The sequence below is a fragment of the Kogia breviceps genome, chromosome 13, assembly GCF_026419965.1.
Source record: "Kogia breviceps isolate mKogBre1 chromosome 13, mKogBre1 haplotype 1, whole genome shotgun sequence".
In the NCBI taxonomy this organism is placed as follows: Eukaryota; Metazoa; Chordata; class Mammalia; order Artiodactyla; family Physeteridae; genus Kogia; species Kogia breviceps.
The window spans coordinates 67196472-67216149 of record NC_081322.1 but is presented as its reverse complement, the minus strand read 5'-3'; the positions used below and the strand labels follow the sequence as shown (position 1 = coordinate 67216149).

Sequence of the window (19678 nt, the reverse complement as noted above, 5' to 3'; positions counted from 1 at the left end):
TTCCATTTTGTGGAGTATTGGGGAGAAGTGGAATTAATTTTGGAAATAGAACTTAGTTTTTCGATCCATGTAATATCATTCAAGGCAAACAAAGCATATCTTAAATTAAATCTTTAATTTCTTTCTGCATATGGATTGCTTATCCCTGTCTTTTAAGTGTGAATGAAAAAGGTACTATTTATAGGGGGTATTTTTAAACTTAAAATTTATCCACACCTGTTTTTTTAAATTTTAAATGTTTTTTTCTTGTACAAACAATATTCACATCTCAAATAAATAAAAGATGTAGTTACTTTTTGCTTAGATGAAGCTGATAAATGATATTAGAACCTTGAACCTACATAATTGAAGATTTCTTCCTAGATTTGTTTTGCTACTTGAAAAGAAAATAAGTTTTAAACCATAAGACTTTAGGGAGTGTATATATATATATATATATATATATATATATATATATATATATTAGATTGATAATAGCTGGCAGTCATTTTTGAAACAATTTCTTAGTATAGTATATTGAATATAATACTAGGAAAATAAGAGAAATTTGGAGTGGGTAGATTATAAACCTAGAATGAAACTGAAAGAGGTTCTTTCTCTTTAAGAAAGAGGTTGTTCAGCAGGTACACTGAACTGAACTGAATCTGGGAACTTTTTAGGGTCTATGGAGCCTAGAAGGATGAAAACTACTGACAGTGTTTTTATTTTCTAGTGCGATCCTGAAAATAAGGTTCGCACTTTTCATATTATCATTACTAACTTTTAAATGTAGATTGACAGTACATCCGTATGATCACACTGGGTTGTGCCTTCCAGGCACACTTTTATACATGGAAATACTTTTTGCATAAAAGCCCTTTTGGGGTTGACTTTAACAAATAATTTAGGCTCATGCTCTTCTTTTTCAGCCCTGATGCTCTGATGATGTCAGGGGCAGAGCAGAACCCTCAGGAGGGAGGCAGGGTTGACACAGTGTTCCAGCAGGAGGCTAGGTTGGAACACTGCATCAGGTAAGAGTAAAACTACACCCCTGCCTCCGTAAGGATACAGTCTTAAAGACTAACTTTTGTGGGCGGCTATGAAGCTCTTTGTTGGAGTATTTATAAGGGGCCAAGTTGAAGGAAGTGTAGTTTATTTACAGACCTAATGCCTCTTCCCAGACTCATGACTGTTAGTTTCTAGAACATAGGTAATTTGCTCTTTTTCTACTGCCATTTGTTGTTCTATATATGAAGTTAGGAAAGAAGCAATGTGTAATTTTGCTAATTTATTCCAGAAATAATTTTTGAATTTTCTAGGACAGTGATTTTTTTCAAACTTTCTCATCTTAGGGACCCCTTTATATTCTTAAAAATTTTTGTGGACCCCCCCAAAAAGCTTTCTTTTTGTAGTTTAGATCTGTCAGTAGTAACCCTATTAGAAATTAAAACTGATACATTTTTAAAAAATACTTACTGCTTTATTTTAAAATAACAAGAATAAACCCCATACATATTAGCATAGGTATTTTTAGGAAAATAACCATATTCTCCAAAATAAAAAAAATTGTGAAAAAGGTGGCATTGTTTTACACTTTTGCTAATCTCTTTCATATTTGGTTTAATAGAAGACAGCTTAGAATCTCAACTAGCTGCATTCTGCAATCTGCTGACTGTGTTACTTTGTTGGAGGTATATCACGGGTTGGCACACCAAGCCCTGAGGCTGGATCCATTCTGCTGACTGTTTTCGTATAACCTGCAAGCAAAGAGTGGTTTTTGTTTTCAAAAAAGAATAATATTTATCACACATGAAAATATATGAAATTTGAATTTCAGCATCCATAAATAAAAATTTATTGGAACACAGCCAAGCCCATTCCTTTGTGAATTACCTGTAGCTGCTTTTGACAGCAGCACAGTTGAGTGGTTGCAACAGAGACCTTATAGCCTGCAAAGCCTAAAATATTTACTGGCTAGCCCTTTGCAGAAAAAGGATGCCAATCCTTAGTACATGAAGAAAATTTGGCCTCACGTAGTAAAAGGGAGGACTGTTTTCAGATAATTTTGGATATTCTTTGGTACTGCACCAAAACTCTACAAATGGTAATTTCTTAAAGGTTAATTGCAGTGTAAATGCTGAAACCATATTAATGAATTGTTTGTACTGTTACGTAGATCTGTCTTGCACTTTGAATCTTTTACCCATGCACGGCTTTGTAACATAATGCACTGATTATTTGTAAAATATCAGTTCATTGAGTTGTACAGCTCTTTCAAATGTTGGGACATTTTATTATAAAATATCAAAAAGTGTGTTTGTTAATATCACAACCTATCTTATCAAGGAAGTACTGGGAAGCTCTTGAGCTTATAGACATGGATATACGTTTTCCAAAATTCTAATCTTCACTTAAAAGCTCAAACTTTGTCAGTAGTAACAAATACTGAAAAATTGTTATTTTCCTTGAAGGGACAGGGTCACTTAATCCATTTTCGAGAAAATCCCTGCCTAATAGCAAAGTCTGAATAATTACAGTTTATCACCTGTTCTTTCAAGAATAATAGTGGCCTGTTCAGCTGACATCTGAATCACACTGAGACAACCATTGATTGCACTTTAATATGGAGAAGTGCTTCATATTTGTTTCCCATTTTGCCACAGAATATTTTAAAAATGTGTTTCCAGGGGTGAGATGTAATAAAATTAATCATTTTTACTGCTTAATTGTGAACATCCTTCCGTGAAATTGTCATACATATTTATTGATTTATTTATTTTTTATGTATTTTAACTGGAATGCATGGTGGTAAAGAATACAATGACTCCTCTATCGTAGCAGTAATCACTATATATTTAGGTGCCACTGCCTTGATTCTTGCTAATAAGCTAGCAGTTTTACCCACCATTGCTTTTGCACCATCAGTGCGTATGCCAACACAGAGAAAAAGCATTATTACTATTACAGAATCATTTTGACGTCTTAGATCCCCCTAACAGTGTCATGGGGACTGCCAGGAGTCCATGGTTCACAGTTCAAGAACTGCTGCTGTAGGAAAATAACTGTATTGGAATGACTATGAAGTATAATTATTTGGGTGAATAACACTTCAGTTCTTAGCCTCAAGGGGCTGGACCCACTGCAGCTTGGTACTAGTGAATCAAAGAGGTACCCAGAATCCATTCCAAACCTGAACTTCCCTGCAGTGGGGATGGTGTACACTCTGGCCCTAAATTTGTCAGTAGAAGACTAACAGGAGAACAGAGGTCTAGACAAGTCAAATCAGGGCCCCAGTTTGCCTTAAGGTGACATTTGAAACTTAAATAATAATGCAGTATGACTTTTCCTTTTTTTTTTTTTCGCGGTACGCGGGCCTCTCACTGTTGTGGCCTCTCCCGTTGCGGAGCACAGGCTCCGGACGCGCAGGCTCAGCGGCCATGGCTCACGGGCCCAGCCGCTCCACGGCATGTGGGATCCTCCCGGACCGGGGCACGAACCCGTGTCCCCTGCATCGGCAGGCGGATTCTCAACCACTGCGCCACCAGGGAAGCCCTGCAGTATGACTTTTAAATAGGTTCTTTTGAAAAATTAATCATCCTATAGTTAATACTATTTGTATTCCATTTTTCTTTTCTTTAATATCTGCTTTGGGAGATCTTTTAAAGACGCTTCTTCATTCACCATCCTTCTGACAGAGTTTCACTTCCGGTAAACTATCAAATCTATATCTATTATCCTTCTTTCTTTAACTCCCTTTCCTTTTGTTTTTTTGTTTTGTTTTAATTTAATAAATTTACTTTATAATTTTTGGCTGTGTTGGGTCTTCTTTGTTGCACACAGGCTTTTCTCTAGTTGTGGTGAGCAGGGGTTACTCTTCGTTGCAGTGCACGGATTTCTCATTGCAGTGGCTTCTCTTGTTGCGGTGCACGGGCTTCAGTAGTTGTGGCACGTGGGCTCAGTAGTAGTGGCGCACAGGCTTAGCTGCTCCGTGGCATGTGGGATCTTCCCAGACCAGGGCTCGAACCCGTGTTTCCTGATCTCTGCCCAATGACATATATGGTCTCCCCGCATCCCTCATTCATCCTCTCCCACATTTGCCGAAGTAGGCTGTCATACTGCTCTGATGTAGGGCTCACTAGAAACATCTTGCTGGTGAGGTCCAGCTCCAGTTTGCTGTCAAGCGCCTTGACGTCCTAGCTGCAGTCCGCATTGAAACCGCTGTGGAGCTGGGCGGCAGCTGCCCCCAGAGAGCTGGGCTTGGGGGTGAACATAGAGGACGAGACCGGCGAGTCCATCCGGGAGCGACTCTGCTCCCCCACCATCTTTAATAACTTAGGCTAATTCATCTCCCTTTGTTACCATAGGAAGAAAAGTCCATGATTTTTGTTCACACTGAAAACCACAAGCTATTTCCATGAGGAATTTGCTGCTACTGTTTATTATAAATAGTCTTTTCATTAGTTTTTCTCTAAGAGCTTTGAGTTAATAGGTCTTCATAGAACATTATATAAAGCATTTCTGCCCTCATTCTATATCACTTTGGCACTTTTACTGAGAAAGAGATAGAATTAAGAAAGAAATAGCAACAATGCTTGATCTTAGAAAATAAAAATTTATCAAAATATGATGCTGGACTACAAATTAGAACTTGCAGTGTGGTATGACTATAAAGAAATAATGTCAGGGTGAGTAAAAGGGAGTTATTTTGAGATAGTCATGTAACAGAATAGGTGAAGAAAAATTTTGAGACTTCTTCAAAGTAGCAATAGTTAATTTTGGTTCTAGGAAAATAATGGTAAAGGAGAATGAATTTAAATGAAGCAGAACACACAAAATAACTCATTCAATAAATATTTGAGTGCCTAATATGTGGTAGTGTTAGGCACTAAAATGTGAAGGATTTACTTATGAATTGATTGGAAGGTTAAAACCTATGCATTGCTAAGTTATTATATGGCTGTCTATATAGGAATCTGAAGTATAGTACTAATATTTACTGGCAATGTCTTTCTTTCTGATGGAGAAACTCAGGTGCTATTTATTTTATTCAACTTGCCCATGGTCAAACAATGAGATGGTGACAGATATTAGAGTCATATTTTTGATACAGGTTCTAAACAGATTAGGTACTCCCCATTAATTTGGCAATCAATGTGATTTCCAGACTGGGATTATATTCAAAGCCATGTAAAATTTGGGAAGATTGGAATGAGAATTTAGTTACCATTGAAATTCCTTCTGTTTTTAAAATTACAATTTGAGAGCTTAGAGAGGCCTTAACTAATTAAAAGTACAACGTGATATCACATAATACTTTACAAACCACTCTGAAATCCTGTCGTGGATTTATAGCTCTCTCAGTTAAGTCTGTAAATGCTGGTGAGCCTAGTGATAAAAGTTTGTTTCGTGTGGGCTCATTGACTTTGCTTTTTGCTCATGCCTGGGCTCTTTCTCTCCTTTTGCTGTCTGCCTTGAAAATATTTGCTGCTTCTAAGTAACAGGGAAGACTTGTAGAGAAAATTCGAGAGAATTAGTGTAAATCAGCAGTTCCCAAAGTATATGCCAAGGGAATATTGAGGGATTTTTATCTGATAAAAAAGGGTTTATATTTGGGAAAAACTGATTTAAACATGACAAGTCTTTGATATACAAATGTGCGTGGGGACACTCCAACAGGGAATTATAGTATCCCTAGATTTATTTGAATAGAAAACCTAATCTTAAAAAATACCTTACTGATTAATATTCCATGGAATACACTTCGGGAACTGGTACAAATCCATCCCTACTAAAAAAAGATTCAAAGTATGTACCCTATTGCATTGCTATGTACAACACTCTTTCTTTCTCTCCTTATTTCTAACTAGATTTTATTTTCATGGAAAACTCTGGTTTCAGGTAGACAGTAAGTTGCAGGAATAAGTATTGCCTGATTGTCTGATTGTTAAGATGTTTGTTTTTGGAACGTGAGAAAAGGAAATTCAGATCATAAATTACTACTTGTGAAAACCTTCTGTTAGGTTTTTATGAGTAAATATTCCTAAACTAAAATATATTGTTTATAGAGAATTTCTCCTTTTAACTTGCAGACGTTGGGGATCAGCCAGGTGAGGTAGGTTATTCAGGCTCTCCTGCAGAAGCGCCTCCAAGCAAGTCTCCATCGATGCCGTCACTAAACCAGACTTGGCCTGAGCTGAATCAGAGCAGTGAGGTTAGCAAAGCTTCCCTTTTCTCTCACTAACACTCGCTTTTTTAAGGTAAGAAGTTCGAGCAGGGTAATTTCAGCATATAGTTCTTTCAGCATGCATGCATAGTTGAGGGACCATATCAAATGTGACTGTGATAGATATTTGTAATTATATGACTCTGAGGTTATCAAAGTACTTTGTCATATGTGTATATATCATCATTTAGTTTCCACCATTCATTCCTACTAAATCCCTGCGAGTTAGATGGGGCAGATGCGTGAACTTAACAGTCAAAAGGGTAAATGTCTTGGACAAGATATCTTACAGCCAGTAAGGGACAAGGGCTGAGATTTGAACACAAGTCCTTTGGACGTTCAGTCAGCTAGCACACGTGCTGTGTCACACTGCCTTCTCATTCCTGTAATCAAGGCCTGGGATAATAGATTTGGAATCTTAGCATTGGAAGTGATATGAGAAGCCACTAAACCAGCTTTCCACATGAAAAAAGTATTTTCTACATTCCAGGCTATTCATAGTAATTTATTTTATTTAATACAAAATGGAATGGTTTAACCCTATTAAATGCAGTGGTTAGAGACCATGTTATATAAGACCAAGCCCAGCATGGAAAACAGAATTTGAGAACCATCCCCCATTACTTTGGAACTCCATGATACAAAACAATAAAAGTAGGGCCACTATGATTAGAATAAGGGAAGAGGATTTGAGGGCCTGCCTCCACAAAGCACCCTCTGAGGCCCCTCTGTTAAACCTTCATGCTCTGTAGAACTTCAATTGAAAACCACTGCTCAGCCTGTTAGAGCACTTTTCTTTGTGAACAAGTTATATTTTTTTCTTACAGTTTTTTGTATCACTTTTAGATAGTGCTTGAAGCTTCTGTGCTTTCTGTATCTTTTAAAGCCAGAAAAATACTGGGTTTAAGAGACACTAGTTAATTTTGGACAATTGAAGAACAAGAGAAGTAATTGGCAGGTTTCAAGTACTTGCTGCTGCTTTATGACGTAATCACAGATACCTGCTTCTGAGACATTATAATATACATCCGTCATGCTGTCAGATATAAAACCATTTATATAAGTGTTTTTCTGGAGGGAAGATTTAAGCCTTGAAAGAATTTACCAGTAGAGAGGCTTTATGGAGAATAGGGTCAGTGTTCTTGAAACCACTGTTTCTGCTGCCTTTATTCATTTCTGTTATTTTTTTTTAAAAGCAGTATCAGATTAAAAAAGTACTTTTACTGATATCCATTCATAAATAAAAGCAACTCTTTCTAAAGCATGTCAGTTCAAAAGCCCATCTTCATTCTAAATAAAAGTCACATGTAATCATTAAAGACTAGCAATGGAAATCCCTTTCAAATCTGATTTAAGCAGTTGCATTTTCCCTTCTTAAATATTCTCAGCAAGTTTCATTTTGTGGTGTTTGCTAATAAGGACATGAATGTCATAATTGGTTTGTTTTACTATGTGTGGAAAATCAAAATGTTACTAAAACTAACATTGATTTTTGACACATTTTAATAATATTTATTTTTTTAAATTTACTTAGGATATGGAAATTATATTTTAATTTTCTACCTCAAAGCACTAATATTCTTTCAACAAATATTTATTCAGCACCTGCAAATATGGATGAGGCACTGTAGGGGATAACACTAATAATAATCCGTAACATTTATTGAGCACTTTCGATGTGCCTGTTCTGTTCACAAAGCTCTTTACATACATTAACTCTTTACATCCTTATAACAATCGTGTGACATAGGCATTATTAATCTCACGTTACAGATGGTACAGCTGGAACACAGAGAGGTTAGACAAATTGCCTGAGGGTGTGCAGCGTAACTAGGATTCCAGTCGTCTGGTTCCAGAGCCTGTGCTCTTAACCATTATACTAAAGTTACAAAGATAAGAGTGTTTCTCTGCTCTCCAGGTAGCTGACATACAGTCTTGTAAAATCAAGTAAAATCTAATGCCACCAAATAGGTAGACAAATGTCTTCTTTTTGGAAAAAATATTCTGCATCTAAACTTTTCTCCAGTTAGATAATTAGCATTTTAAAAATTCCTTCTGTACCTATGCAACAATAATTATTGAAGAAACTAATTATATTAACAAATATTGGTAAGTCACTTCCCTGAAGTGATGTCCCATGATAAAGGTGAATCATTGTGGATTTTCTTTATTCAGGAAACACGCTGAATGCATCAGTATTTCTTAGTATATCTTAATTTTATGATTTTAAAACTAATCTTTAGGGAAAGCTGTTGAATGATTGCATTAGCCATTTTTGTAGATAATTTTTATAAACGTGTTCATTTGCTAACATTTAGTTTCTACATGTCTTCTCAAATTGAATATTACTATTTCAAATAGTCGAACTTTGAAGCATAAAAATGTATACTTTTCTATACTGAATTATAAAAAGAGGATTTTGGTTAATGGAGTAGGTGTGTCTGTGTGTAAACATTCGTGTGTATATATTGTATATGTGCAGATGTTTTTCCTTCAGAGTATAACTGGTAATTCTTAAGAATCAAATTTTAATATGATTTTGATATAAAATCCTATACTATTTATTACTAAGATCTTCAAATGGAATTTACTAAAATTAATAATCACTTATCACTCCACCTAATCTGAGGTATGATATTTGTGTACCTCTTTTAGAAGAGTAGTATTTCATATCAAAATACATCTTCTATATATAACACATACTCAGTTGCTTGATTTGCTCTCATTGTGGCCGCATTCTGATTTTTCTAGCATGGGGTTGGAGGTGGGTGCCTGATTGGCAGTTTTGTCTTGTGGTCTGGCATGGCCCTGTTCATAATGCTGATTACAGGGGTTGACTTGCTACAGATTGACATAAGCTCAAACTTATATTAATTCCAGAATTCTTTGCATTTTATCTCAATTATATTTTATTAAATATCTATACATATGTACAGAATATGTGCACATACATAATAGAATCATCTTTCAGGGGTCGCACTGGCAAGTCGCACTGACTTGCTTTGTTTTGACCAAAACTTTGGTACTCAGAATTCACTAGTACCACCAAATCAGTGCATTAACATTTGGATTTTAAAAGAAGGATTTGAAGTTATTCTTTCTCTAGTCAAGACAAACCCCTTTATATTTTTCTTTTGTCACCATTTATACCACTTAGACTCTGTTCCTTTATTTTGTTTTGAGTTGAATTCTGTAAGGCTTTGAATCTCTCCCATAGAGATTGCAATAAATTGTTACTGTACATTTGATCGTGAAGCTGCTCACTTTACATTACAAGATGACCCAGCATAGATAACGTAGAATGTTTATGGAAAAACAGAACTTACGGAATTTTGTCAGGCCTACGAAACACAACTTGCAGTGCAACCTCTGAATTACTTTGCTAAATCTTCTCCGGTGATCTTTTACTCCATCTTTCTCATCATGCTGACTTGTCTCTCCTCTGTCTGTTCAGCAGTGGGAGACATTTAGTGAACGCTCTTCAAGCTCACAAACTCTGACCCAATTTGATTCTAACATTGCACCAGCTGATCCTGTAAGTCAATCACTTAGCTTGCTTGTTTGAAATTAATTTTATTAACCCAAATTTTCATTCATTATGGTTTTTAGCTGATATGCATGATTCAGTGGAGTGCTTAGAGGGAAATGGTGGCAGGCTTTTCAATTTTTGTGTGTTTAATGGTGGAAAGAACTTTTTTTTTTTTTTTTTTTTTACCATTCTTTGTATTTTCTAGTTATTTTAATGAGAGAAATCTGTTTTTAAAATCTGGTACATGTGTCTAAAGGAGCATTTTGTGACAATTGATTTAGTTGACCTTGTTTTCATTTGCTAATTGAGTGTATGTTTTATTAAACATATACTGTTTATTTCAGTGTAATGACAGTAAATACTATTTGTATGCTTACACATCATGTAACATGTGCTATGTATGTAAATATGCAGTGTCATCTTTTATTTTAACAGTCCAGATGGTACAGCTTTGACTTAATTAGTATGTTGAGTCCTGTTACAAGAGAATCAAGTTCAGCAAAACAATAGTGTTGTTGGTCAGAGATTCCCATTGTGCAGAGGATGCTCTGTCTTGTCTTCCTGTGGTTCACTGTGTTGCTTTGAAAATGCTACAAAGTTCACATCCTGATTTAAAAAATAAATTCTGCCCCATAGATTGAACTTCATATATGCCCCACTTGTCCCTCAAGTTATTTGAAAACTTCTATACTGTAGCTGTTACAGTCTTCTCACTGTTCACTCCTGCTTTTTCTTTTATTTTTTCCTATAAAGAGAAGGACATGCTAATAAGTACCTTTCAAAAAGAAAGGAGGAAGTAAGGGAAGGGAAGAAGAGTGTAAAGATAGGATTTTTTAAAATGAGTTCAGTGAAAAGAATTGGAGAAAGTGACACAAGGCATTCTTTTTAGATGTTTCTGACCAAAGATAGCCAGCATTTATTAATTAAATGTTCACATAGTCTTGTGATTTAATATGGATTTGGGAGAAGTGGCATTTAAAGATAATAGTACATCTTCAACATTTTAAATTAATGACTCTTTGGTGTGTTTTATAATTTTAAAGAATTTATATCTATTTGAAATACAGAGAATGCTGTTATATTGAATTCAAACATAATGTATGGAAGTGTTTTAAGTGTCTATTTTATAATCTATTCATTATTCAGGGATCAATTAATATGTAGATTATCTGAGCCTTTGGCCTTTTCTTTTCTTACTGCTTTGAGGACATTAATCTTTGCTTTTAGTCTCTGAAAAATGGAAGAGAAATAAAAAGGCAACACTTAACAATTTTTACTGCTTATTAGCAGCAGTAATTAAAGTTTCTTGGGAAGTGACAGGTGCTGTAAGCTAAAAGAAAGTTTTACTTTAGCTCTGAGTTTCATTTCTCCATATTATCCTTATCTCCTACTTACAGAGTCAAGTTAATTTTATTTAAAGTACTTAATAAAAGTATTTTACAGGGAAGGATGTAGCAGTAGAGACTCTTTTATTCTCTAACCCTTAAGAGATATTCAAAGTAATAATTTATAGTACTATGATCTTTGTCAGGCCAGAAAAGAACATTAAATATAAAAATGTAGAACTCGGAGGCAAAATAAATTGACTCATGACTGGCAGGAAATGCAGGGAAATAGTTCACTTAATAACTGATATTCTTGTAACTTCTTGGAAATACTATCCAAATTTGTGAATTCCAGCTCTAGTGTTTTAAATGATATGGCACAATACTTTCTTTTGTTATTTCTAGTATAGCAGGAGGCTCTAGGAAAGAAAATTTTAAATGGTTAATTGACATTTTATTTATTTATTTATTTATTTTTGTTAATTGACATTTTAAACTTGAATTTAGACCTCTAAATTAGGTAAAGTTGGCAGTCTTAAATATTTATAATCTGGTACCTAGAAACATCTTTTTTCTTTTACGCTGGCAAACTATAATCTCACTATAAACTTTCAATTAGTACAGTGCCCTGCTTTCAGTGAGGGTCTGAGTTTCTTAACCTTCATTTAATTCTTACCTGACATATTACCAGTCTACAGAACACAGCCTGTGGCCACATTCTCAAATGATCCTTTGCAAGGTTTAAATAGATAAGGATTATAAGTAAGTAAATAAGGTCCATTCAGATTATAAGAGACTCACATAGGAGAAAAAGAACACTACAGTTCTGATATGAATTTAACATACCTTACAATGTCAGAAATACTTAATGGAATAATTTTTAAAAGCCAAATTTTGATAAGTAGATATTGCTCAAAAAAGTTCGTCTGTGAAGGACTCCAAACTGCTCTGTAGCACTTAGAGACAGCCATCACCCAGTGCAGTGACCTCACATGCAAACTGAGATGGTTAATTATTAGGCTCCCTGAATTGTTATGAAACTGAGTTTCTGATATCTCATTTCCAGAAACTTGGTTACTTTTGTTGAACTGCTTATTCTGGTAGAATCTGTTTCCACCAGGAAATTCTAGACTGATGAGAAGTGCAGTGCACTAGTCTCTGCCATGATTTATCTCTGATCTTGAGTGCTGTAGAATGTTTGACTCACTTAGGGTATGAAAAGGGAGTTCATTTGATCACTGATTATGCCCAGCCAACTCAGTTGGTTTGGTGAAGCCCCCTTCCAGGTGCCTGTGTTATTCTCTAGGAATACCAAGATGTCAAAAACAAGTCCAGTCTTAAGTAGACCACAGCTTAATCATTATAAACTGACGGTTGTAATATAGCTGACTTTGATAATTATCATATGTAGCTGTGAACAAAACTGTGGGCAGAGAACTGTGGGCTAACTCAGCCCGGTGTGTCTGGGAAAGTTTTCACAAAAGAGGGTATGTTTGTATGATGAGTTTTGAATGAAACTGAATTGGCAGAAGTGGACAAGGGCATTCCAAACAGAATATCATGAGCAGGGGCAGTTCAGTGCAGTGAGAGTATAGGGTAGACGTGTGGGGGAGTGATGGGGAGCTGAAGAGCGTGGTTGAAACCTGACTGGGGAGGTCTTTGTATCCTAGACCAAGGATCTGAACTTAACTGGGAGCTCACAAGAAGTACCATGATAAGATGGGGGCGCCAAAGAGGTAGCTGGGGCAGATCATTCTGGCAACAATGTGAAGGACTGATGGGGTCAAGAGGGAGTGAGATGATGACCACCTGAACTAAGTGACACAGGCGTAGGAAGTGGGCAGGGCTGGTCAGACAGGATAATAAGAGTTAAGCCAAGTAGAAAATAGAGATATTTGAGCGCAATAGAATATTCAATAAAGTACGAAGGTGTATAAAATCAAGTACCTAAATATATGATACAAATGTGCCATGAGTGTTTAGGAATGGGTTTCCTAAAGGCTTTGGGTTATTTGAATAGTTAGAAGAAAGTGAGCAGAGCCTGCCAGTCAGTCTCTTTTCTTTTTTCTCTATTTTTAAATATGGGGATGCTAATTTGGAGCAGAGAAAGTGCTACTTTGGCATCTTGTGGCTCAGGACTCAGAGACTTGTAGGCATTTATGGTTCTTCATTTGGGTGTTGAAATGCTTAAAGTCAAAGCTCTTTATTCTGCTGCACATCACAGTCACAAACTGAGCTTCTGATCCACTAGTCTGAGGTTGGGCCTGGTCATCTGTGTTAAAGCTCTTCCAGGAATTGCCTTGTCCTACTAGTAGCAGGATCCACTGGATTAAAGCTGTTGCAGGCTCATAGCAACAATTAGTTATATGACTGAAGTATGCAGTAGGAAATTGATTTGCTGGTACAGAAACTTATGCAAATTATTTATAGAGAATGAATAGAACATTCATGGTTTTCTTTTGGGGGGGGTCATCGTGACTTCCCTTTATTGTACTGAAAATATATGAAAAGGCTACTTAATATTTCTGTTACAAATTTTATAAATATGACTACACACAGAATATATAATAGATCAATATTATGAGTTAAAGCATCTAATAAGTTTTCCTTGCTTGTTTTTTTCTCAGTGTGCTTTGGGTTTGGAATAAGCATGAATCTATCATGCTTCCTCCTTTAATCTTGCCTTAGAATGTTAAATTCTGATTCTCAGCAGTTATTTCTGCTATTAAAATTGTAAGTTAAGGGCTTCCCTGGTGGCGCAGTGGTTGAGAGTCTGCCTGCCGATGCAGGGGACACGGGTTTGTGCCCTGGTCCGGGAGGATCCCACATGCCACGGAGCAGCCGGGCCCATGAGCCATGGCCGCTGAGCCTGCGTGTCTGGAGCCTGTGCTCCACAACGGGAGAGGCCACGGCAGTGAGAAGCCTGCGTACCGCAAAAAAAAAAAAAAGAAAAAAAATTGTAAACTAAGAAAATAGTAGTTATTCTTAAAGCCATGTTTTTCATAACCATAAACATAACAAACAACATTTTGAGTGTATTGTTAATAATTTCCTGAGTATGACTCATTCTTATGTGAGAAATCTAAACTTTTATCCATCTATTATGTTCATCTTTTATAACTAACTTTAGAGTTGTAGGGGAAATGTTAGTTCAGGTTTATTAAATAGTACATAACCCTGTCCAGAATTGCACTGGTGTAGGGACAGGAAATTACTGTAAATGGATTTATCTGTATAATTGCAGTAAAGAATTCATTTGTTATAAATGGGTTGAATTTAGAGATTATGCAAGTAAGCCAAGGAGACCTGTCAAACAGGAGATGGTATGCTAGAACTTGCAGAGGTGTGGTGTTAATACTGTCAGCAAAACAGTGTCCAACTTAAATTGAAAGGTCATTATCCTTCACACTAAATTATAAACTTAAACTCATTACTAGATATTTGAAATTTAAGGATCTCAAGTTCAGTCTTTAGCAGCAGCACATACAAAATATGAGCTGACTCCTAGTAGAAGGGGCTGAACACCTGTAGGCATGTTTTTCAGCTGGTCTGTTGCTGTTAAGCCAAATGCTTGATCCCATTCTAGTTCCTCTCCTGGGTGTCTCGGCTCCCAGGGCCAGGCCTCCCTGGCTACCCAGATGCACCTTTCTTTTCCTTCCCTTTTGGAGAGGCTGCCATACATTGCCTTATACTCTTTTTCAGAAGTTTATTCTGTCAGTTCCTTTACTCCTCTAACTAGACTTGCCACTCATGACTTAAGTTGAGAATTATCAGATGTAGTATAGTCATGAAAAAGTTTAAGGAAAGTATTAATGTTAGAGTAGGAGTGTTACTTATCCTAACTCTTAAAAAAATGGGTTCCTTTGTGGAAGTTTTATGCATGAATTTTAAACAGTTCTGTGGAACTAATCTATAGAAAGTATGTATCATGCCTACTGTTACAATATGACAGGCATCTCATTAACTTTGTTTTATATATGAAAAAGAAAAGTGTCAAATTTTTTGAGCAGTTTAGTGAAAATTAATTCTATCTGTTACTTAGTCTTTGGGTTCTCATGAAATAGTTCCTTTTAACCTCAAAGGTTCAGATTTGTATAATTTAATCAGATCATTTCACACTTTGCCTTTGAATATTGTCTTCAATTGTATTTTTATAAGATCAGTTTTTTTCTCACATCTTTAATCACTCAAAGTTAAAATGTACTTTTTATAAAACAAATCAGATTATTAGGCGTATATAGAAAACTTGATTTTTTTAAATATAATTCTGGAACTTTTATTTTAAAAATTAATTTTCATGCTTGCCTTAGTGTGAATGAGAAACTCTGTCCACCAGTTTTTGAAGTGTTTTTAATTTTGGTTATTTCAGGGTACCTGCTTGGCATTTTTAATACAAATTCTGTATTTCCTCCCATTTGTCTGTAGGATACTGCTATTGTTCATCCAGTTCCCATTCGTATGACTCCAAGCAAAATCCACATGCAGGAAATGGAACTTAAAAGAACTGGCAGTGGTAAGGAAGCTGTTGCTGGGTTGTATCTTAGTTTAGTGGGTTATATTTTAGATTAGCATCAAACCGAAATACACAGGTAATCATTCTGAGTTCAGGTTTCTTTTGTTAATTGCTTATTTTTTAACATAGTCCTTTCTGCAATTATATATGTATTGTGTGTGTGTGCTTGTATATTTTTTAAAATTTATATTACAGTTTTAAAAGCAAATTACTGAATTTAATTTATAAAGTTCTTGGGCTTCCCTGGTGGCGCAGTGGTTGAGAATCCGCCTGCCGATGCAGGGGACACGGGTTCGTGCCCCAGTCCGGGAAGATCCCACATGCCGCGGAGCGGCTGGGCCCGTGAGCCATGGCCGCTGAGCCTGCGCGTCCGGAGCCTGCGCTCCGCAATGGGAGAGGCCACAACAGTGAGAGGCCCGCGTACCACAAAAAAAAAAAAAAAAAATTTATAAAGTTCTTAAATAAAGACATTTGGAAAACGTGACTTTTCTAATACCCTGTGGGTTTTCATGATCATTCTTGTGAATTTACATTTAAAGTATGTTCAAATTTTAACCAAAGAGGTATATGTTAAAGTGAATTTTGTCTTTGAAATAGTATATTTTGCTTTAACTCTTGAAGTTTCTTCTCATTTTAGATTAAATGTTTTAGTTAGGCTCTCTCACAGATAGATTTGTTTTCTATGTAAGTCAACAACAAAAATTACTTATTGTACAGTCTTTTTGTGGTGTTTTATTTAACTAATTGCCCTACAGGGATAAAATTAACAAAGTATGAACATGCAGATTGACTTTTTCATTATAAAGTACCTTCTGTTGTGGCAGAAAACAGAATTCTATATAAACAGGTTTATGTTTGTCCCATTAAATATTATTTTGTCTTACATTTCATGGATTTACTTGCTACTTCTTCAGAGTATGAAACAAAGTCTTGTGCTCTGAGGTTTATGAATTTATTAATTCAGATACCTATAGGCTGTATTTTTACCTATTAATTCTCTCCTAGATCATACTAATCCCACTAGCCCATTACTTGTGAAAACATCTGACCTTTCAGAAGAAAATAAGATAAATTCATCAGTGAAATTTGCTTCTGGAAATACTGTAGGTAAGTGAAAGATAGAATTACATCTTCCATTTGAGGTTTATTAAGACTGGACTTAGAGTCTGAATAATTCAAATATATAACGATTTAATATTATCTTCACTGGATAATGCAGACAATAGTCAGTCCTTTTAAACATCGTACCCTCTGTATGAATAAATGGTTGCCCATTGCCACCGAACCTTCTTCAAGGCAGGCCTCCTGTTTGCCATCCCTCTCAACTAGCCAGATTTTGTGCATTGGCTCTTTCCCACTAGCTCCTTTCTTTCTCTCTCACAAGAAATTGTGTATATATTCATTCATTCGGCTGATGTTAATGGAATACTATGTGCCAAGCTCTGTTTTAGACACTTGGGGATTCAGCAGTAAACAAAACAAAACAAAAAAATCTTTGCCCTTTTGGAGTTTACATTCTGTAGGGGAGGTAACAGAAAAAAAGGACTCATATCTTAGGAGATAGTTAACACCCTGGATAAAAATTAAGTTGTGAAAGGGGAGAGGGAGTGACATTTTAAATAAGGTGATCAAAGAAGGCCTTACAAAAGATGACATTTGAGTTAAAACTTGAAGGAGACAAGGAGTTGGGCTGTGTGAATATCTGAAGGAAGGATGTTTAAGGCACAAGGAACAGCCAGTATGAAGCCCTGGTTTAGGGAAGATGCCTTATTTACTGGGAACAGCAAGCAAACGCCCGAGATAGAACTAGTTAGTAAATTTGGCAGGTAGAGGTAGCAAGTGGGAGAATAGTAACTGGGGAGCCGTGTAAGACCGACTTTTACTGAGTAAGATGAAAAGCCATTTAGAAGGTTTTTGAATGGAGAAGTGACATAATCTGACCTTCCTTTTTTAGCAGGATCATTCTGGCTGCTGTACTGGTAATAGGCCAGAAGAAGGCAAGAGTTCAAACAGGGAAAGACCATTTTAGGAAACAGTTATAACAATACAGGCAAGAGAAGATGATGGCTTGGCCTAGGGTGGTAGCAGTAGAAGTGCTGAGAAGTGGTCAGATTCTGGTTAGATTTTGGTAGGAAAAGACCACAAGATTTGCTTGAAAGTGAAGGGGTGGGGGGGTGGTCATGGGTGGTGGTTCAAGGGATCTTAGCAACTGGGAATTGACAGAGTCTGTGGTGGGAGAAGGTTTGCGGATTGGGGGGAGAGTAGGAGTTCAGGTTTGGATGTGATAAGTTTGAGATGCCTATTAGAACATCCAAATGGAAATTCATTAATTTTAGCATCCTTCTTGTTCCAATTAAGTAAACTTCTCAGTGATTTGACAAGAAAAAGGAAAGGGATACATTTTGAAATGAAACTAAACCAAATAACTAGTCCCTTCAATTTATCACTCTTGAAAGGTATATGAGTAGTATTTCTTCAAATTACCCCTAGAGTTTCTATTTTAAAACTTCTTTACTGCTTCACAACTCTTAGTCTGCTTCTGGGATTCTCTTCTCCTTCATAAGACTTTGAGGAAATTGAAAATGATATTACCTCAGGTGAAAAATTGGTACCCTCTAGTTAATTTCATAAATTTTATTATTGTCTAAGCACATTTTATTCCCTTGTCAAATTTTTAAAAAATTTTACATTAACAGTTTTTAAGTTAGCTTTTTTACTTAAGATATTTCTAATTTATTCTTTAAAAGTGAATTTTTTCATTATAAAAATTATTCACACTTGTAGAAATGTAATAAATAAAAATAAGAGAATGAAAATTACTTGTAATCTCACTGTTCTAGGAGTGACCGTGATTAGCATTCCTTGTCAACCTTAATCCTCATTCTGTGCATATTATAGTCTTACATGAAATGAAACTGTAGTATATGTACTGTTCTCGAGCCTCCTTCCATGTAACTTATTTTAAGTATTTCTCTGTTATTAAATAATAACTTTTTTAGATTATAACTTGTTCTCTGTGCATAGTATTTTGTTGTGTAAATAGTCCATGATTTATTTGATTTATATCTAATTTTTTACAGTTAGTAATACTATGATGAAATGTTAACGTGTTAGCCAATCTTTGAATATCTCTGATTTGAAACAATAATTCAGTTATATTTGTTTACGCCATATAGAGTAAAAAGTGAAGAAATGATGATTATTAAATAGGATATATCCCATTTATCAGCAGATGGTTACAGTAGTTCAGACTCTTTTACTTCGGATCCAGAACAGATTGGGAACAATGTAACTCGTCAAAGGTTAGTGTTTCTATCAATAAAAAGCATAATTTAAAAATATCATGTTAACGTTTTAATATTTAAAATTATTTAAAACCAAGTATAAGTTATTTTTCTCTATTCTTCAGTTCTGTACTTCTCTAAAGGCTGTGAGGTTACCTACTGATTTATGTAGAAGGGAAATGATTTTGATTCTTTCCAACTTTAATAGGAAAACAAAAGGAACCGTTACGTCTTCATGGTATTCTGTGGAAGGTTTAAAATGAGCTGATAATTTCTTGGCAGTAGTGGTTGAATACAGTCCTTTTTGTAGCTCATCAGTGAGAGTCTATTTAAGTAAGAAATGTGCAGATTTCCTTTCATTGCCTTATGGGCAAGTACCAAAAGAATTCGGTGTTTTAAAATGTCATCTGGAAGCACAGCCCAGTGTTGGGCTACCTACCCACCCTGAAGATCTGCATTATATATAACGTCTCAGGCACAAACAAAGGTGTGGGCTAGGGTGAGGGTAGCAAAGGCTCTGTCTACAAGGGCTTCAGCATCCACTCAGAACTGTGCACAGGACAGAAGCATCTTTCTCCCCTACTTTTCATTCATTGTAAGAGCCTTTTGCCACACTCCTGGAGGATATATGGAGAGAGTGGTAATATAGACTCTCTGAAGAGCTCACACAGTCAAAAGGCTGTTTTTTCATATATCTTAGAGTTCTCAGCCAGTTTGGATTTTAGTCTACCTTTTATTCCTATTAATGAGGATCAGATTGCTAAAGTCCTTGAGACTCTTTTCAGAATCCATAGACTTTGGTGGCCAGTAAGTGAAGCTCGAGAG

General features: G+C 35.8%; 1 protein-coding gene across 11 annotated transcripts in view; it reads left to right on the top strand.

Annotated features, from left to right (window-relative positions):
- Positions 1–19678, top strand: part of REPS1 (RALBP1 associated Eps domain containing 1) — an 80104-nt gene that overhangs the window by 49552 nt on the left and 10874 nt on the right. For 5 of the 11 annotated variants that reach the window (XM_059083409.2, XM_059083408.2, XM_067010894.1 and 2 more), the window contains exons 9-13: positions 6069–6190; positions 9657–9737; positions 15482–15569; positions 16575–16676; positions 18799–18871. In XM_059083409.2, the coding sequence (XP_058939392.1) occupies positions 6069–6190; positions 9657–9737; positions 15482–15569; positions 16575–16676; positions 18799–18871 (466 nt within the window). The remainder of the gene's footprint in view (positions 1–6068; positions 6191–9656; positions 9738–15481; positions 15570–16574; positions 16677–18798; positions 18872–19678) is intronic. The other 6 variants (XM_059083411.2, XM_067010895.1, XM_059083410.2 and 3 more) reach the window with 3 other exon arrangements.